Genomic DNA, 21558 nt, shown 5'->3' with positions numbered 1-21558 from the left:
CCCCACATTTCAACATCCACCCTCTTTACCAGCATGTGCTCCTGTACCTACAGTTATATGACTCCTCAAGGACATTATATGCATTATCTGCTATAAAAGCCATATTAAAAACCTGCCCTACAGTGTTTGTCAGTGCTATATCTACCACCAGTGTGAACAATGCCTACACTCCCCAGTTATCCCTCCTCCAGAATCTTCTGGCGAGGCATCGTATTTCTGTGATGGGGAAAGACTTTTACAGCAATATTCCCCTGGACTCTAATCATAATTTCCGCAGCTCCATGTATATAGAGATTCTTATTTCCTTATGTTTATATTTCATGAGAAGCCATTACCCTACACATGTGAAAGTCTCGCAGCAAGATCTCATGAGCAACCGCAACATGCAGATGATGAGCGTCGACATCCTAACCATGCTGTTTACAGAGTTGGCAAAGGTCATTGAGAGCTCAGCAAAGGGCTTTGCCAGCTTTATCTCAGATATGTTGTCCAAATGCAAGGTGCAGAAAGTGATCCTCCACTGCTTACTCTCTTCAATCTTTAGTGCACAGAAGTGGCACAGTGAACGCATGGCAGAGAAGAACATCATGGCCATTGAAGAAGGCTTGTCGGAAGACAGCCTCATAAATTTTTCTGAAGATGAGTTTGACAATGGCAGTACATTACAGTCTCAATTATTAAAGGTCCTTCAAGGTCTTATCGTGCTAGAACATAGAGTGTTGACTGTTCCAGAAGACAATGAAGCTGGCTTTGATTTTGTAATAACTGATCTGGAACACATAAACCCTCAACAGCCAATGACCTCTTTACAATACATGCACTCTCAGCCAATCACATGCCAGGGAATGTTCCTCTGTGCAGTGATCCGGGCCTTACACCAGCACTATACTTGTAAAATGCACCCTCAGTGGATTGGGCTCATCACATCTACCTTGCCTTACATGGGTAAGGTCTTACAGAGAGTGGTGGTTTCTGTGACATTACAGCTCTGTAGAAACCTGGATAATTTAATTCAGCAATACAAGTATGAGACGGGATTATCCGATAACAGGTAGGAGTACATTTTCAGGCAGTTTCGTGCTTTTTGTTTATCTCTTTATCTTCAATTTATTTTTTTATGGTTTTCAGGCCCCTGTGGATGGCATCATTTATTCCACCAGATATGATACTAACTTTATTAGAAGGCATTACAACAATTATTCACTACTGCCTGCTTGATCCCTCTGCTCAATACCACCAGGTAAAACAGATAAGTCCATAAGAATCTGTTTAAATATTAATTTCAAAATATGATAAATATTTTATTGAATGTTTAACAACACACATTCATTCAATTCACTTGTAGAATTTCATTTAAAAAAACCCTATACATGTATACTGCATATGCAAATTCTTGCACCGGCCCTTAGGATAAGAGTCTTTTAGTATTCTATATTGGCCAGGTGGAGGCCAAATGGACACTATTTCGGCCTCCATCTGATCATTGAGGGTTTAAGCGCTGCTGTCTTCTATAGGAGATTTCTGAATTATGTATCTTTTTATGTGCCCTATGTGGAGAATTAACTCATGATTGCAAAATCTGACAGAGTTTTTTGCCATAGAGATGCTTTGATCTGTAGTATAGCTAAAACTGTCAGGATATTTTATCTGTACAGCGCTGTGATATATGATGGTGCTACATAAATAAAGCTTTGTTATTATTTTTAATGAAGGTGGATGACATTAGTGAGTCCATTTTCCTGTGAATCGTTATATACCTTAGATAAGCTTCAAAAATGTGTTAACTCTCCACCTCCCTTTTTGCAGCTCATGGTCAATGTAGATCAGAAACATTTGCTTGAAGCTCGCAGTGGGATCCTTTCGATACTTCATTTAATAATGTCATCGGTCACCCTGCTATGGAGTATCCTGCATCAAGCTGACTCTTCTGAGAAGAACTTTGCAGCAGCGGCTGCCTCTCTTACTATTATTAACCTTGGCTCAACAAAGGTAAAGGGACTGCCAGAAAGCTAGTCCTAGTAGTCGGGCATCAATGATGAGCAATGGACAATCTGTTGAATGCCATGTTCTCAGGATAAAATCCCATGGCAGATGACATGAAGAGGAATAATATAAATTTGTATTAACCGGGTTTAATTTATACTTACATCACTGGATACAAATGACAAAAGGAGTCACATGGCCATAAAAAGGTCACACTGTCCAGACACCTGCAAGTAAATACTCATAAATTACCTTCAACTGCTGCCACCCTGACTTGTAGACGTGTAATAATGTATCTGGACTATGGGACATCAATTAAAGAGAAGCTGCCACCACGGAACCCCCCACAAGCCACATACAATACCTTCTAGATATCTTTATACATGTTCCACTGATGTCTCTATTCATGGGATTAGAGACAATTAAAAAGGCTTTTATTGATTTCTCTGTTTCAGTCATGAAGATGGGAGGTGGGGGGCTGCACTATACAGTCAAGCTACCCGTCCTCCCCCTCACACTGACACTATAGGCTGCATAAATTCCTGACAGTAGGGAAGTAGTTGAGTGAGAGACAGTGGGGGAGATTTGTCACTGCTTCTATACCAGTTTTCTGACGTAGAAGCACTAGAATAATCGCAAATATGGCACCTCTACACCATGTGGGCGGCTGGTGGAGGGGGCTGGCATGGGGTGTTGCCGCCAGGTGCCTGCATTCTTTTGCAAAACAAAAGTATGTCCAACCTGATGTAGTTTTGCTCGCCGGCAACGCTCATGCCTCTTGATATATCTGGCACGATGAGAAGGGGGTGTGGCAGCTATCATGCGATAAATCCCCCCAGTGGATCTATGTTCATGCTCTCCTATAGCATAAACCACTTTCTCGGAGAGGTGGGGGCAGTGAGCAGTGCACAGACTGTGTGACGAGAAATCAACCGTGTCAGACGAGGACATTTCAGCATAAGTCTGTATCATTATATATTGGACTTGATGGGTATGTGTCATCATGGAGCTGTTAGGGATGCATGAAGAGAGCTCACAGGGTGACACCTTGCTATACAGACATGGGGTTTTCTGCATATTGCAGCTAACCCCTACGACCGGTGCTAGAATGCGTGGGCGCCGCCATCTTTGTTTTGATCATTGCTCCCTGTGAAGAGCAACCATGACAACCTCAGTTAATACAAAGACCCGATACTGACTTCTTTTAGCCCATCTATTTGCACATTGTAATAGATGATGTGAAAAATCCCCATTTAAAAAACAAAAATAAAAGTAAACAAGTTAAACAAAAGTGTAAGGTATCACTGCATCCCAAAATGTGGAGTCTATCAAAATATAATAACGGTTATTCCTGGTGTGGAGCCCCATAATGAATAAAAGGTCCGAAACATCACTTTTTTGCCGTTTTGCAATATATAAAAAAATTTCACAAAAAGTGATCAAAAGGTTGTACAGTCCTCAAAATGGTAGCAATGATAACAGCAACTCATCTTGCAAAAAATGACACATCATACAGCTCTGTGCACCGGAGTATGAAAAAATTATTAGAGTCAGAAGATGGGTAAAAAAAAATCTTTTTGTTTCGTACACAAGGGTTTAATTATTTAAAATGTATTAAAACCCCAAAACAACATGTATCCTTGTGATCATACCAAACCACCAAAGAATAAAGGAGTTATTTCGAGCGCACAGTGAAAATCTTAAAACCAACACCACAAGAAAGTGTCGCAAATGCAATTTTTCACCAATTTCACTGCATTTGGAATTTTTTTCCCCACTGTGCAGTACAGAGCATGGAATAATAAATACCATCACTGCGAAGTGCAATTTGCTTTGCAGAAATAAGCCATCACACAGCTCTGTACACAGAAAAATGAAAAAGTTATAGGTTTTTGAAGGCGGGGAGCAAAAAATGAACAAAAAGAGGCTCCGTCTTTAAGGGGTTTAACTACTCTGAAACTGATGTGTACACGTCAGTTACCCATCACAGTGGTGTTGCTGTCTCTAGCTCACATAGAAACCAAAGTATCTATAATTGGATGGGTTTTTAATCATTAAAAAATTGACTCCTGATTTTCTGATTAACAGAACTTGAGGCAACAGATCCTGGAGTTGCTAGGACCTATTTCCATGAATCACGGGGTTCATTTTATGGCTGCCATTGCTTTTGTATGGAATGAAAGAAGACAAAACAAAAACTCTGCACGTACAAAGGTAAACCAGCAGTCATTTTCTATCTACATTTGTGGATATAATAATAGGGTCTGTTATTTTAGATCTACCATATATACTCAAGTATAAACCGAGTTTTTCAGGAAAAAATAGGTTTATACTCGAGTCTATTAAAAAAAAACCCTGTACTCACCTTTCCCACGGGCTATATATTGGGGGGGGGGGCAGGGGCTGGCAGGCTATATACTGGGGGGGGGGCATGGGCTGGCAGGCTATATATTGGTGGATGTGGGCTGACAGGCTATATACAGGGGGGGGCAGGGGCTGGCAGGCTATATATTGGTGGATGTGGGCTGCCAGGCTATATGCTGGTGGATGTGGGCTGCCAGGCTATATGCTGGTGGATGTGGGCTGCCAGGCTATATGCTGGTGGATGTGGGCTGCCAGGCTATATGCTGGTGGATGTGGGCTGCCAGGCTATATGCTGGTGGATGTGGGCTGCCAGGCTATATGCTGGTGGATGTGGGCTGCCAGGCTATATGCTGGTGGATGTGGGCTGCCAGGCTATATGCTGGTGGATGTGGGCTGCCAGACTATATGCTGGTGGATGTGGGCTGCCAGGCTATATGCTCGCGGATGTGGGCTGCCAGGCTATATGCTGGCGGATGTGGGCTGCCAGGCTATATGCTGGCGGATGTGGGCTGCCAGGCTATGTACTGGGTGAAGGCTGTGACCAATGTATTTCCCACCCTAGGCTCATACTCGAGTCAATAGCTTTTCACACTTTTTTTTGTTAAAATGAGGTACCTCGGCATATACTCGAGTATATACGGTAAGTATGCAGTGTTATCAAATATTATCTATTGCTGCTGCAAGTATCAACAGATGATATTCTATGATGATACAAATACATTAACAGGAGAAGCTGAAATGTTATTTTCTCATCTCTGTAATCTGACCGAAACAAGGCATGTCCGTTTTTATTAGCAGTTTGTGTATAATTCTTCCTCAAAGTTTATGATGCTTCCATTTTATTATTTTATGTGTGCTCAGGTTATTCCATTAGCAAGTGAAGAACAGCTTCTCCTTGTAGAGTTGGTTCGCTCCATCAGTGTAATGAGGACAGAGACCGTGATTCAGACAGTGAAAGAAGTTTTAAAGCAACCTCCCGCTATAGCTAAAGACAAGGTATGTTTTACATACATTATGTGATTACGCAGCTGATAAAGATGTTATTGAGTTATTCTGGAATACATACATAAATATAATTTAATTGATGCCTAAACATACTCTCTAAGCAATGTTCTGAGCGTTGATCTGTGACACGAGAGTGGGAGCATATCCCCTGGAAACTGTAGCTACAATGTTCTGCTGGGGCATCATGAGAATGTTGGCATTGCACAGTGAGAGAAAAGACAAGTAAATCTAAAAATACAGATACCTAATAATAATTGCAGAATGTATAGATGAAGTGTAGCGTGTGGGGATTAGAAGTTGTGTTTTATATTGGAGACTTTCATTAGATATGAATTAAATGGAAGATTGACAAAAAAAAAAAATCAACTAACATGTTTTTTTATTTTAAATTTACCTTATTTTTTGGACTATAAGACACACTTTTTAACAAGAAAAAAATCTTGCTGAGAAGTGCCTGCATCTTATAAACCAAAGGTCAGGAGGATCCAGCACTGCCAGACCCTCCTGACCGCTGAAATGGAGATCGGGTGATGCCCTGTTATAGAGCTCCACCCAATCTCCCAGTGAGGAGAGCCTCCGCACTGCTCTCTCCTCTCCCGCGTGTCCTACGGGACCTGTGGTGATGTCAGAATCATGTGACTGATCACATGCTTTTTACATCACCACATACTGTTGACAGGGTAAGAAGAAGGGGTGTGTGTGTATAGCTGAGCTGTCTAACTGTGTGGATGAAGCAGAGCTGTGTGTGTAACTGTGTGGATGAAGCAGAGCTGTGTGTGTAACTGTGTGGATGAAGCAGAGCTTGGTGTGTAACTGTGTGGATGAAGCAGAGCTGTGTGTGTAACTTTGTGGATGATACAGAGCTGTGTGTAACTGTATGGATGATGCAGGGCTGTGTGTGTAACTGTATGGATGATGCAGAGCTGTGTGTGTTGTACTTTAGTGTGACCAACAGGGATATTTTAATTGGTGTAAAATATATTTTTCCTTTTTTGGAAGCCTAAATCTGGGGTGTGTCTTATAGTCCGAAAAACACAGTAATAAATAAAAAAAAGTGTGTGTTTGTTTTTTTTTACGTCACCTTTAATAGATTTACCAAAACAACAAAAAGCTAAATTGTTTTACTGCTAACTTATCTCTTCTTTCTAGAAACACCTTTCGCTTGAGGTCTGCATGTTACAGTTCTTTTATGCTTACGTACAGAGGTAGGATGAACGTTTAGTTATTGCTGGGTATTAGCGGTGTCCAATATTTATCACACGTACAATTCAAGTCACAAATGCTTTAGGCCAAGTTTACGGCTGTGTGTGGTTTATAAAATCACCAACGACAAACATTTTGTTGGTCTGTAAGAAAATAGTGCAATTTCTTGCAATTTTACCATATTTAGAATTTTTTTCCAGCTTCCCAGTAGACTGCATTAAATAATAAAAAACATCACTAAAGTACAACTTGTTTCGCAGAGAAAAACCCCACCCACAGCTTTTTTAAATGGAAAAAATAAAAAAGTTATAGAAATAAAGGCAATGTGAAGGGGTTAAACTAACTGTACCATCCATGGTTAATACGGTTTGTAATATCAGCTGGTTATACTTGCGAGGCATAAATCCTTGTGTTGTTGTAACTGTTTGATATTACTCATTTATGTTGCTTATTTTTTGTGGTTTTCTTACAGGGTTCCTGTGTCTAATCTTGTGGATAGCTGGGCTTCTTTTCTTTCTCTCCTGAAAGAGTCAATACAGCTTAACCTTCCAGCTCCTGGTCAATTCCTGATACTAGGGTAATATATGTACTTGCATATTTCTTTTAGGCCTTTCCTCTACATTTCTTAAAGCAACGTTTCAGATTTTCACATAATCACAGGTTTCCATAGCCTTTTTAATACTTGTTTCTTAATCTGCTTTTATAATTAACAGTTGCTGGGAGCCAGCTAACTATTAAGTCACAGAGTCATCATCATTATCTGTACACCAAAAAAAATATACCTCTTGCTCCCTCCTCCTCCTCCCCTCACGTAGATAAGCCCTAAAAGAGATTTCCTTGCAGCTCAGGGTCACTTCATGTCTGCAGGAGGGATGGGGAGGAAGGAGCAAGAGGTAGAATTGTAAGAGCAGTGGGCAGATAATGATGATGACTTGACGCAGTTTGCTCACAGGGTACCAGGTATACTTTTTATTAACTTTAAAAGTAAGTGGAACCACTAAATTTAATTATGAAAGCAGATTGGGAATTAGTATTAGTAGTAAACAGATTATAGGAACCTGTCATAAGGTGAAATTGTGAAATCCTGATAACAGGTTCCCTTTATAATAGTAAAAGCAAATATTCTATGTTGTATGTGTTTGTTATATTAATACTTCCCTTTATTGATGCTGGGTAGTATTTGCTTTCATTATCCTCTTTATAAAACTATTGTTTTTTCCTATTCTTGTTGGTATATTAGGGTTTTGAATGAGTTTATTATGAAAAATCCCACACTAGAGAACAAGAAAGACCAGCGGGATCTCCAGGTAAGAGAACAATCTGAAGTGCTTTGTAACTGTGCATATCTCTATTTTCAGGGCAAAATAGTTTTTTCAGTTTTCTCCAAATAGGCAGTATTATTTTAGAGATTTTCAAACATCAAACTATTGATGACCATATTGTCATAAATAGCAGATCAGTTGTGGTGTGACACCCAGTGCCCTCACATATTTGAGACATGCAGCAGTCTCTTTACCGCTTGCAAGACGCAGCTACTTTACTATTGTAGCTCATCGACAGGCAGTACGGGAGACAAACTCTGGGGTCAGAAGGGCTGCTGCCTCTTTAGGCAGCTTAAAGCCAGCTCTGCCCCATATCTCGTCATTTCTGGTTCCAGGCACCACACCGTCCAGGTCTATAGTTTCTGAGATGTAGACATACATGTGATACACCCATTCGACTGCCCTATAGCACAGATTGCTTGTTTCCCCTAAATCCCTTCGTCATCCAATCCCTTCCCTTCCTTGGTTAGACATGATCCTATGATACAAGTGTGCAGCTTTTCAGTTTACTATAAAGAAGTTTTGTTATTAATTCTGTTAACAAATTAGTCCTTTTATGCTGCTTGTTCTACTTTTTCCTTTAGGATGTCACTCATAAAATTGTAGATGCTATTGGCGCAATTGCAGGATCATCATTGGAGCAAACAACCTGGTTAAGAAGAAATCTAGAAGTGAAGCCCTCACCCAAGATAACTGTGGATGGGCCAACACTGGAACCTGACGTTGAAGGTACTAAGTCATCTAGAGCTGTAATGAAATGTTGTGTGCTGCTTTACTTTATGAAAATGGATACTCCGTGTGAGGACAGATTATTTACCATGTCCCCTCTTCTGTAGATATTATGCTGTCTCCAGCTGTAGAGATCTCGCACATAACCCCATCGGTGTACAGTGTACATGCCCTTACATTACTGGCTGAGGTAAGAAGAGCCTGCTCTGTTCTATTCACTATCATCAGGATTATGCAGTGGCTTTATTTATTCACCTTGTATTTTGCCAGGTTCTTGCACATCTGCTGGATATGGTGTTCTACAGTGATGAAAAGGAGAAGGTCATCCCATTGCTTGTCAATATAATGCATTACGTAGTCCCCTATTTACGTAACCACAGGTAAAGTTATCATTCTATGATTTGTAAAGCGCTACATAATATGATGGAGCTATATAAATAAAGATTATTATTATTATTATTCATGTTGTTAATATATTGTGATGTGCTTTTGATGGGTTATATGGAAGCAGATTATTGTACTTCCTCGTTCTGTTGTCAAGACACATAATGGCAATGACATCTTTTCAGATAAAATTATACATTCTACTTATAGTAAACAATTCTGTAGAACACATTCAAGGAAATCTACCATCAAAATCCATCATGATAAACCAGGGACACTTACTCATAGATCCAGGCACTGTGACTGTTGTAATCTTCTTATATTTGTCATCTGTGGCCTCCTTCCTTCTGAATTCATCTTTTAAAATGATACTAATGAGCATGAAGGGTTCTAGGAGCACTTCCCCCTCCCACTGTGTGCTGACACTTCCTCTGCTTCAGTGAGATTACATCAGGTAGAGCAACGGGGATGTGTTTTTCAATAAAACAACTTGTGAATCCAGACCACGGAGGGGCAATGAAAACATCCAGCAGAGCCCTTCAGGCTCATTAGCATAATCTAATGTTTGATTTTAGACAGGAGGCAACCGTGGATAACCCATGTAAGAAGCTAACCACAGTTACGGTTCTTGGATCTATGAGTAAGTGTACTTGGTTTATCATGATGGATTTCTGATGGTTTACTTTTAAGGTATAAGACTGGATTCACACAGTGCTTATTGGATCTGAGTTTAAGGTGATCAGCCTTACTATTCTGTTGCAGTTGGAGAAGGTTCATACAATAATTCCTTCTATTTACCAACAGACAGATTTAACGCCTTTTCTTTTGGCACAAAACTACCTTTTTCTATAGTAGTATATGCCGGAATAGTACACTGCAGCTTCAGTATGTATATACACAAGGTCCGTCTTGCTTTACTGATATCACATGCAGATTTCTAGGGAGGAATTAATGTTTTGTTTTTTATCACAGCCCTGGACAGCGCCCATGAAGGGTAATTTGGAAAGTAAATCTGCATTCCCCCTTGTTTTGCAGTGCTCATAATGCTCCCAGTTACCGAGCCTGTGTGCAGCTGCTGAGCAGTCTCAGTGGTTACCAGTACACCAGGCGCACATGGAAGAAGGAGGCATTTGATCTCTTCATGGATCATAACTTTTTTCAGATGGATGGCTCCTGTGTTAGTCAGTAAGACCAATCTCTCCTTCTTAAAATGTGTTTGTAACTGTTGAAGTAATATTAACAATTTTGCTACCATTTACATTTTACTGCATATCATTTTGCCTCACTATTAGTATCTACCAATCATAGGGTATTTCAGTTCACATTAGCTTTCCATATTTAAAATACAAAAGCAACCTATTTCTGCAGTCTCTAAGTTTTGATGATCTCTCTTATTTTCCTTGTACAGCTGGAGGGCCATCATGGACCATCTGATGACACATGACAAAACCACATTCCGGGATTTAATGAGTAAGTTTGTTTTTTTTTTCAGTTTTATTTTACTCTAATGTATGTGTGTTTCCAGCACCGTCAAAATATTATTTGCACCTTTTATCTAGCATTAAAATTATAAAAATGATAAACCAGGGACATTTGCTCATAGATCAAGGCACCGTGACACTGTGATCTTCTTATATTTGTCACCCATGGCCTCCTTCCTTCTAAAATCCACTTTTAAAATTATGATAATGAGCCTGAAAGGCTCCTGGTGAGACCCTCCTTGCTGCAGCTTCACAGGCTGTTACACTGTCTCCCCTCCCCCTAAGCTCCCTCAGCACCCCTCTCCCTCTGCCTGATTTACTCTTGCTGCAGCAGAGGTAGTATCAGCACACATTGGGAGGGGGAAGGGCTCCTTGCACAGTGTTACAGCCTATGAATCTGCAGCACATAGAGACTATGGTAACACTCCCAGGGAGGCCTACAGTCTAGCATCATGTTAAATGTAAGAAGAAAAGAAGCAATTGATAACAAATATTACACGATCATAGATCATCTGGATCTATGAGTAAGTTTTCCTGGTTTATCATGCTGAGTTTTGATTTCCTTTAAAGCGAACTTGTCACCAGGAATGTCATTTTTAGCTTGTGATAGTTTCCAATAGCCTATGCTGTGCCAATTTTTAAAAATGCCTATTTCCGCATTCGGAATCATTTCAGTAATTTATAATAGTTTAATTTACATTACCTGGCTCCCTGCCAGCAGTGCGTGGTGAGTCCCTGGGGAAGAGCAGCTGTAGCCTATGTGTGTCTGTGTCCTCATACATTCTTCCTCTCCTCCCCCTACCTCCTTTGCCTTCTCAATGCACATGACGTGTATGGAAAGGTGAGAGCTGTGTGGAGAGAAGAATAAAATGGGTTGCTGCAGCTGTCCCCTCCCCGCTGGGACACTATAAACGCTGCCGACAGGTGATGTGAAATAAAGTGAACTACTTAAATTATTCAGAATGTGACAAAGGCATTTTTAAAATGCAAAGGCATAGCATAGGCTTTTGGGACCTGTCACCAGATAAAAATGACATCCCTCATGACAGGTTTGCTCTAAAGAGTAACTTTTGAAACTATATTTTTTTTATTTGAGAAAGGAAAAGAGCAGGTGATAATAGTAAACTTTGTAATATGCATTATTGTTTCTGCTTTCCATCTACTGTAGTGAGGTGAAAGATTCTCTTTCCAAACATAGAGAACATTTCCCTTGATAAGTAAGCTCTCTGAGGTGATTAGACTAGCCAGCAACTGTCAGTATCAGGGTCTTATCTGATCAGCTGTCAGTGGTGATAGAAAGGTAAACTGCTTAAAGAGGACTTGTCACCAGATTTTTACCACTCTTAGTAACAATGTCTGCTGATAAAGGGTTACAAGTACTCTCCATAACAACTAAAATTGGCTGCTAGTGAGGCACTGTACCTTAATTGCATCTTTTTTTTCTGACTCTTGTTTGTTGGATGTGACTCCTCTCTCTTTGGCTGCCAGCAAACCATGCCCCCTTATTTTGACTGACCTTTATTTTGCTCTGCCTTGTGTTATATTCATGCCATGTAACCAGAGTGACATCATCTCAGGTCCTTTAGCCTCCTAACATTAGCAAACTGTAACCACACCGCACTGTACTGTATGTATGTATGTATGTAGTTGTATCATATGAAATCACAGCAGCCTCCATAGAGGATGGAAAGGAGTAGAAGTCCATGGAGGCTGCTGTGATTTCATGTGATCACACGCATACATTTTTCAAATTTAAAGGGCACAGGACCTTTGACATCACCCTGGTCATATGACATGAACTGCTGAATAGTAAGGAGGCATAAGGCATGCTGAGGACTAGATGGGAGGGGCCAAAGGAGCAAAACACGACCCCTCTAATTCCAGGTTATATAAGATCAAAATGATTTATGGGGATGTGAGGGAAACAATATTTAGCTAAAAGAAGGGTGTCAGTCTGTTAATAGAGATTTATAGGAACCTGTAACTGGCTGTATATGTGCAAATGCGGTGAGAGGTTCCCTTTAAATAAGGAAGAAAAGCAAAAAAAGAACACGGGAACAGATTTCTTTGATTAAGTATAAGTTTACTATTATCTGCACTATTCATTTATGCTATTTTATTACACACTTTAACCTGTATTGTAGCTCATGTATTGTACGTGTCTGTGCCTCAGGGGCGTCCCTGGGTCAAAAGATCCAGGGCTTGTTCCCCAGAATTTTTGGCTGGGGCCATGGATCTCCCCCAGGCATCCTCCCCTCTCTCATCAAAATCCCTGACCTCAGGACACAGATCGTTATGAGAATATGTGCACTCACTGCTTTCCCTAGCAGGAGCTGCAGCCTCTGGGGGAATTCTACTCCGGAGGCTGAAGGACCTTTGATGTCATGGTCACATGACCCGCTGGGGAAAGCAGTGCACACACAGAGCTGCATCAGTGAGGTGAGGGGGGCTGTGTGGGGGCACATTGCCTACTGGGGGGGCTGTGTGAGGGCACATTGCCTACTGGGGGGGGCTGTGTGAGGGCACATTGCCTACTGGGGGGGGCTGTGTGAGGGCACATTGCCTACTGGGGGGGGCTGTGTGGGGGCACATTGCCTACTGGGGGGGGGCTTGTGGGGGCACGTTACCTACTGGGGGGCTGTTTGGGGGCACGTTACCTACTGGGGGGCTGTTTGGGGGCACGTTACCTACTGGGGGGCTGTTTGGGGGCACGTTACCTACTGGAGGGCTGTTTGGGGGCACGTTACCTACTGGGGGGCTGTTTGGGGGCACGTTACCTACTGGAGGCTGTGTGGGGGCACATTACTGGGGTTAGCTGTGGGGGTCATTACTGGGGGGCTGTGTGGTGGATATTAATGGGGGGCTGTGTAGGGCACATTTCTTGGGGCGCGTTTACACTTGGCACTAGGCCATGCCTCGGTTTCAGCTCAGTTGTGTTTCCAGTGAAACCAGTGTGATGGGTAACAAGCTCCTGGTGTTGTTTAAATGCAAGCCTTACAGTATTTGGGGATTGTTAGGGGCAGCAGCAGGATAACACTGTCCAAGATGTAGGGACAATGAGGAACATAAGATGTGGTGATGCTGGGCCTAATGGAGAAGATTGAGGACACGTCACCTGCAGTCACTGGAGGGAAAAAGTAGGGATTTCTCTTGTGGTTTCTGTAGCTGTATATACCCTCAGTAAAGTTGTTATTGGCACAACCACATGCGAGGGGGTTATGTACAGGAGGGGGCATTACTGTAAGAGCGTACATGTGCATTGGGGCCCGTGCCCCGGATCTTTTACCACCCTAGCAACGCCCCTGCTGTGCCTATTAGTAATATTGGAGCTTTGTTCTGCTTTTTACTACAGCTCGTGTAGCAGTGGCTCAGAGCAGTTCTCTCGGCCTCTTCACTAATCGGGATGCTGAGCTGGAGCAGCGAGCCATGCTGTTGAAGAGGCTGGCCTTTGCTATTTTCAGCAGTGAGATTGACCAGTACCAGAAATTCCTACCTGATATACAAGGTGAGATTGCAATGTAGTGTACATGAGTCTTTCACCATGTTGGGTTCCTAGCTTCTTTCCCAGCAGTGTGGTATGATGGCCAGAAATACTTAAAGTCCAGTTGTAGCCTGTGGCATGTAGAGAAGAGCACGTTACTTCTAGCTCTTGGACTCCACACATCTATCTGCTTGAAACATAACTGAAATAAGTTACGCTGGAATTGTAAATGGCATCATATATGTACCATTTCTTTTAAGCATGATTTTGTATCTCTCTGTTTTAAAGAAAGGCTAGTGGAGAGCTTACGGTTGCCACAAGTTCCCACTCTACATTCCCAGGTGTTTCTGTTTTTCCGAGTTCTGCTGCTAAGAATGTCTCCTCAACACCTCACCTCATTGTGGCCAACCATGATCACTGAGCTGGTGAGTATTTTGTGATGTACATAACTCTTCCAGTTGACATTTGTTTATAAAATTAAAAATGATAAATTCTTGGAGAGCCAAAATATCTATCAGTGAAATATGGCAAAATTAATACAGAAGGTCCCTCAATATATTGTACTTTTTGTTCATTTATTGTACTGATATTATAGCGATAATATTTATGAATTGAGATGTGGAATAATCCTTTTCTGTATTATCAGGTACAAGTTTTCTTGTTAATGGAGCAGCAACTTACAGCAGATGAAGATATTAGCGGGTAACTTTCTATTTATTCCGAGTAGAAGACATTTTTTGTACCAGTATCCTCATCCCCAAAAGTCTACCAAAACACTGTCCTCTCTTCTACTCATGCCCTTATTTTCATATTACTGACTCTATTTTTCCCTTTGTCCTGCAGAACTTCTGCACCATCTGTAGCTGGTTTAGAGACGACATACTCTGGTGGGAACGGATTCTCCACATCATACAACAGCCAGCGGTGGTTGAACCTCTATCTGTCAGCCTGTAAATTTCTTGATTTGGCCTTGGCGTTACCCTCTGATAATCTGCCTCAGTTTCAGATGTAAGTTGTTTCTTTCTTTGTTATCGTTACCATTGTCTATATATATATTTATCTCACTATGTATACTTTAACTGTGTTTTTAGGTATCGCTGGGCATTCATCCCTGAAGCCTCAGATGATTCGGGTTTAGAAGTTCGAAGGCAAGGAACACATCAGAGAGAATTTAAACCATATGTGGTTCGACTAGCAAAACTTTTAAGAAAAAGAGCCAAGGTATTGTTCCTTACAGTGATTATTGTATTAGCAGATGCTCTATTGTTCCATTAAAATAACAACTGATACTCTGATGTAAATTCTTGTATTCAGCTTGGTTCATTCAGCGCACTTAGTGCTAGGGTTGGCACATACTTTCTTTAAAGCATATCTCCGATTTCATAAGGATTTTTACCAAATAGTCATATGTGATTCCCACTTTATAAACAAACAAGACGATGCCCATATTGTGATGCTCCCCCTTTTCTTCTCAGAGTTATGGCATTTCTTTGTTTAAGCTTGTTGTCAGAAATCTTACTTGGCAGCAGGGAATACACTTTGACCAGAGCTTAGTCAACTTTAGGATGCCCACAGTTCCCATAATGCCTTGTGTATTATCATTAAGTAATTTAATAGGAAATCCAGTGAGATTCAAACAAGTAAATCCACAGAACATTGCATAGTATACATACAGGATTCTATAGAGACTAGCCTTACCGCTTCCATCAAATGGAGGAGCACTGTACTTGGAATAAATTGTAGAAACCAGCAGTGAAATAGTTACATGAAGTGCCTAGTCTGTGTGAGCACTAAAGGTATACAACTTCCTGAGAGGAGGTGGGAGAGGGGGCTGTAGAGGATTGTATGGCATAGCTTGAGGACACAGAAAGTTCTTGAGATGAAGGGTTATATAGTGAACAGGGTAGACTTCCTACCTCACTATTCTGCATCCAAAGAGCAGCACACTCACACGGATAATCAGCACAACAGGGAATAGGGTGACTGCAGGAGTAGAGAAACTCCTGCACTCAAGATAATAGGTAAAGTTGTTCTACATCCTTATGGATTTGTGAAAAAAACATTAGTTTTGCTTTAATGCTTCAGCTTCTGTCATTTCTTTCTGTAAGATCATCTTACACAGTTAAAGGGGTATTCCAGGAATAAACATAATTCATATACAAGTGGGTACTCAAAATATAAGCTAATGTGTAATTAGTTGTTATTTAAAATTTAGCTCCACTTAGCAGAAAATGCTGGTGACATACACTGTAATGAAGAATTAAAATGCTACTGGCCCTTTAATCAGTCCGTTAATTTCTTGTTCAATAAGTTTTATTGAAAGCAATGAAAAACAATATTCAAGGCATTGTCAATGAGACATTGTAAAATAAAGCAGCATACACATTGTAAAGTAGTCCAGTACAAATATAACGGATCTAGTGTTTATCTGCAAATATATGACCCTTCGCTCAATATGTACCACAATAGTAATTCTAATATGAGAATTAGGTCCTTGATGCATTGCCTGAAAAAGGTATGTAAAGAATCTAAGCCACTACCAAACGGGTAGTATCAACAGTAACCACATTAAACATACACGTCACGGGAAGCAATGGGGAAGAACATGCAGGGATACAGAGGAGTAAGGGAAGTGGGTGGCTGGAAGGAGCACACAAGGAAAGAGGAAGAGGGGAATAAGAAGAGAGAGAAGAGAAAAAAAAGGGGGAGGGGGGGGGGGAAACCAACTCACATCAAATTCTTCATTGCCTGTAACACTTGAGCAGTGCATGCATATGTGTCACGGTGTAGCACCATTGCCTGTTATCCAGAGCGCAAATTCAGCCGAGCTACGAAAGTCGATCCACGGGGACCATATCTTAGTGTATTTATCCATCTGGGAATCCGCTAGTCCCTCCATGGCCCTCATCTCCTCCATTCTCATTATATGGTTCAAGGCTTCTGCCCACTGGGCCCTTGACGGACATACACTCGACTTCCAGAGTCTGGGAATAATCTGTCGAGTGGCAGAAATGCAATGTCTCAGGAATCCTTTTTTTGTTGCGGATATAGAGCCGGGTATCATAGATAAGAGCCCAATCTCTGGTGATGGTGTAATTGTGTCTGACCATAATTTGTTGTAGAGTGTAAAAACCGCTTCCCACAATTCTCTAACCGCAGAGCAAGACCACCAAATATGCAACATAGATCCATGTTCCCTATTGCATCTCCAACAGGTGTCAGGCACTGCTGGGACCATCTTATGTAATTTTGCTGGAGTTCGGTACCACCTGGCCATAATTTTAAAATTTGTCTCCTGTAACTGTGACGAGACCGAGAGTTTATGGGTCAGGACAGCCGCCTTATCCCAGTCCTCTTCAGTAAATGTTTTACTTAATGCTTTCTCCCATCAGTCCGTTAATTTCCTCCGCGCGGTCCATCGCAGAACAGAAGATGGCCGCTGGTCACATGTCCACATAACATGTCCTGCACCTGCCTGGGCAGGTCATGTGATCACCACTAAGTTTGGCTGTAGTCGGTTGGTTGCAGTGCAGCCAGTATGGCAAGTGTTGTGGTGATGGCAGTTGCACATCATAACCATGGTAACAGAGCAAGAAAACCTGTTACATCATCCCTGGGCGCAGAGCATAAGAGGGAGGAGGAGTTACTGAGAACTAAAGGATCATGGAACTTGTAGTTTCCAGTGGCGGCCATTTTAGTGATAACTCCACCTACTTTAGAGAGGCCATAAATTTTGTAAATCATAAAATCAAACTGTTTAAGCTCCGTTTTGTGACTAATGAAATTGAGCATTGTTGTATTCATTTATTTATATCATCATGGGTTTTTGTGTCAGACATTCATATTCCCGGAGTACCCCTTTAAGTGCAAAATGAGCTTTGTTCTCGTTTATTAATATCAGTGCAATGTCCGCTTATTTGCATGTGTGGTTTACTCGCCAGAAGATGTGTATGTATTTTAGCATAATACAATAATCTATAAAATCGGTTCTAATATGTCATTTTTGATCTATTAATCCAGAAAAACCCAGAAGAGGATAGCTCAGGGAGAATATTGGACTGGAACCCTGGACATCTACTGCTCACGATTTCCACCATTCGCAGCATGGAGCAGCTTTTGCCTTTTTTCAATGTACTCAGTCAAGTCTTCAACAGCAAAGTCACAAGCAGGTGTGTTGGAGACTCGGGGAGCCCGATCCTGTATCAAAATTCTTTTCCAAACAAGGATATTAAACTGGAGAACCAAAAAATGTTCGCCAGCAAAGCAAGACAGAAAATTGAAGAGATGCTGGAGAGAGATTTTCTGGAAGGTGTGCTGAAGAGCTGATGTGCTCCCGGGGCCCATCCCCCTCACTACTGAATGAGTGACATTCCCCACTTGTATAGACTTTTTTACTCTGTATGTACTGTAACAAATCCACTTCTTACTTCTGCTTTGACTATTATTTAATTTAAAGATTTTATATTTGTAAATAAAAGTGCAGATTATGGATGTGAACTGATCATATTAATGTACTGTCTCCTAAACTTTGGTGCAGAAATTCTGTCTGATGATGTTAATTGCTTTAAGAAAATATCAAAAATACAGATTTGACAATTTTTCATTCCGGCTTAGTTTTTTACTTGCACTTCAAAATCTATAGTCAATATAAGATAAGTAAGATAATACTTTATCAGTCCCACTGTGGGGAAATTCCCAATGTTACAAAAAAGCAGAAAGCAAACAATGACAGAACAATAATATTAGGGATAAATGAACAAAAAAAAAAAGACAAGCAATGATCAGCAGTTTGGTATTCAGTCTGACAATGGGACCTGTGGTGACTGGTTAGGTGGTGAGCACAAGTTTCTTCTGTTTGGGCCATGTTGGTTGAAAAGCCTGATCGCAGCGGAGGAATGATTTTTCGATAATTTCACACTTGGGGTGAAGAAGTTTGACTTCATTGCCTCAATGTCTGTCCACTGGATGACCACTGGTTGAGAAGGAGGACTGCGCTGCCAACCACTATCTCCTTGGTCTTCCCAGCATTTATTATAAGGTGGTTTTGCTGGCACCAATCCACAAATCCTTGGATCAGTTCTATGTACTCCCTGTTGTTCTTGTTGGTAATGAGGCCTACTTTAGCATCAGTTCTTCTGAAGGTAGCAACTAGTTGAATTGCACCTGAAGTCTGCTGTGTACAATGCGAAGGAGCCAGAACTGTACTACTAATCAGTGTCCTACACACAGTCCCAGGCATTAGCATACTGAGGTCGGTTTGTGAGGTAGTCTAGGAACCAGCTAGAGAGGTGGTGGTCCACTCCAGCCAGATTCAGATTTTTCTTAGTAGCCCTGGCTATATAGTATTGAAAGCACTGGAAAAATGAAAAAAAAAAACAAAAAAACATTTATTCTCAGTGTTCCCCGGTTTCTCCAGGTGTCATGGTGTCTGGATTTATGGGTAACTGTCCCTGGTTTATCATGCTTGATTTTGATGGTAGATTTCCTTTACACTAATAACACTGTACTCAGAAGTATGGGAGTACATGCTCACAGTATGGCTAGTGCTGCAGACACTACATTTCCATTTATGGAGATTTGATTATTCTGATATGGGTGTTTGATTTGAAGCCACACTCAGTATTCTTGTCTATTGACTAGTACTTGTTTTACAAGGTATGTGGCTCCTAGGATGTCAAAAGCATGGTTCTAGGGACTATAGACTCTAAGTATCTGAAACGACACTACCCATTTGAGGCAAAAAGTGATTTATCAGCTCATTTGCATATGCTTATTAACCCCTTACCGACGTGTGCCGTAATGCGTCAGGAGCGGGAGGATAGAGAGGGCTCACAGTCTAACCCCTTTCCGTACCGTGGTCATCTTGTTTTGGCAAGATGGCAAATTTAAGAATTTTCTATACTAAAGGTTTTCATTTTTTCTAAAACCTATATATATTTGGTATTGCCTGATCGTACCAACCCAAGGAATAAAGTGTCAATTGAAAAGTAAAAGGCATAAATACAGAGAAAAAGTGGCATAACTTTTTTTCCTGCTTCCCAGCACACGGCATGGAATATTTGATACAATCACTGCAGAGGTGCTTACTGGGAGCACTGGGTGCTTATCTGCTGGTTCAGCAGATAATGGGGCCAGCAAACAAAACTAGAGATTACTGTATATACTCGTGTATAAGCCGAGTTTATCAGCACAAAAAATGTGCTGAAAAACCTAATCTCAGCTTGTACACGAGTCATTTAAAAAAAATAACTGAATACAGTACTCACCCTCCGGTGTCCGGAACCTTGGCGTGGCTCCCGGTGGCTCTTTTTCTGTCTTTCTTCTCTAGTAGGCAAAGTCACGTCCATGCAACCTGCCAGTGGGCGCACACCATGATGCGGCGCTGTCGCCGCAGATTACATCAGTGGTGACACCGCCGCAAAGTGTGCGTCCACCGGCAGATCACATTGGCGAGACTCTGCCGCCTAGAGAAGAAGACAGAAGCCAAGCCGAGGATTCTTTTTTTATTTTTAATGCGCTTAGCAGGAGGCTGGCTGTATACCATACACCGTCGGCTTATACTCGATGTCAGTTTTTGGTGGTAAAATTAGGGGTCTCGGCTTATACTCGAGTATATACGGTACTCCAGTTAGACTTGCATTAAGTAACAAGCAGAAGTGTTAAATAAGCGAATAGCGGTTTGCAATACATAAGTAGGAGAGCACCACCACAGACAAGGTCTTGCCAGAATCATTTCCAAGCGTTCTCCATCTCTAGCAGTCAGTTGGAGCCCTAGTGGCCAAAAAACTGGGGTGTTTTAACTGGGAACAGCACTCTTGTTACATATATTTATTAACCTCCTGTATACAATTTGATATTTTTCATAGTTTATCAAAACAATTTCTGTGTAATCGCTTCAGGTTTTAATATTTAATATTTGTTTCCTCCACAAATAAATTTAAAGTCATGAGGGTTGAAAAAAGGGTTCACTCAACCTTTGGTCCCAAGATTTCAAGCATTTTTTCAGCCAAAGGTAGAAATGGATTAAGAAGGGATGAAAAATAAAATGCCTTGTACTTGTTGCTGGGTCCATAATTGATTCAATTGATCAAATACTGCAGCAAGGCTTATAGCCCTGTATAAAACTGCCCTAAGAGCAGTTAAAGAGGACCTGTCACCCAGAAAACGGCACTAGGCACTAAAATAAGCAGCTGCTAGTGCTAAAACAAACGCATCAGTGTTAACGCTAACACTGCTGCGCTTTACATTACAGCGGTCCGGCAGGATTAGCGGTGGTGACTGCCAGTCACCGCCGACCTATGGAGTGAGCGAGGCTGTCCCCGTTTGTAATGTACAGCACAGCAGTGTTAGTTAGCGTTATGAGAGGTTTCCGATAACGCCATCATTGTAACACTGCAGCGCTTGTTTTGGAACTAGGAGCTGCTTACTTCGGTAAGCAGCTACTAGTGCCATATTTCAGGGTAACAGGTCCTCTTTAATGTGTGCCAAAATTACACCATCTGTGTCAATATAACAGCAGGGAGCATTGGTCTTATCACACGGTATTCTTACTCAATAATAAATCTACCCAATTATTGTCATAAAATAAAGGGTTATTCAACTATTG

General features: G+C 41.3%; 1 protein-coding gene across 4 annotated transcripts in view; it reads left to right on the top strand.

Moving 5' to 3' along the window:
- Window positions 1–18555, top strand: part of DOP1A (DOP1 leucine zipper like protein A) — a 76899-nt gene extending 58344 nt beyond the window's left edge. For all 4 annotated transcript variants that reach the window (XM_072142036.1, XM_072142037.1, XM_072142034.1 and 1 more), the window contains 19 exons: window positions 1–1051; window positions 1129–1240; window positions 1807–1989; window positions 4072–4197; window positions 5209–5343; window positions 6502–6557; window positions 7028–7132; window positions 7796–7862; window positions 8462–8606; window positions 8714–8796; window positions 8877–8986; window positions 10026–10175; window positions 10399–10460; window positions 13824–13976; window positions 14241–14377; window positions 14599–14654; window positions 14796–14960; window positions 15044–15173; window positions 17973–18555. The exon at window positions 1–1051 is cut by the window's left edge and continues 915 nt beyond it. In XM_072142036.1, the coding sequence (XP_071998137.1) occupies window positions 1–1051; window positions 1129–1240; window positions 1807–1989; window positions 4072–4197; window positions 5209–5343; window positions 6502–6557; window positions 7028–7132; window positions 7796–7862; window positions 8462–8606; window positions 8714–8796; window positions 8877–8986; window positions 10026–10175; window positions 10399–10460; window positions 13824–13976; window positions 14241–14377; window positions 14599–14654; window positions 14796–14960; window positions 15044–15173; window positions 17973–18278 (3332 nt within the window). In that variant the 3' untranslated portion in view covers window positions 18279–18555. The remainder of the gene's footprint in view (window positions 1052–1128; window positions 1241–1806; window positions 1990–4071; window positions 4198–5208; window positions 5344–6501; window positions 6558–7027; window positions 7133–7795; window positions 7863–8461; window positions 8607–8713; window positions 8797–8876; window positions 8987–10025; window positions 10176–10398; window positions 10461–13823; window positions 13977–14240; window positions 14378–14598; window positions 14655–14795; window positions 14961–15043; window positions 15174–17972) is intronic.
- The last annotated feature ends 3003 nt before the right edge of the window (window positions 18556–21558 follow it).

The sequence above is a fragment of the Engystomops pustulosus genome, chromosome 3 (genome assembly GCF_040894005.1).
Source record: "Engystomops pustulosus chromosome 3, aEngPut4.maternal, whole genome shotgun sequence".
NCBI lineage: Eukaryota > Metazoa > Chordata > Amphibia > Anura > Leptodactylidae > Engystomops > Engystomops pustulosus.
Note: the sequence above shows the minus strand (reverse complement) of the source record. Positions and strands in the feature narration are given on the sequence as shown.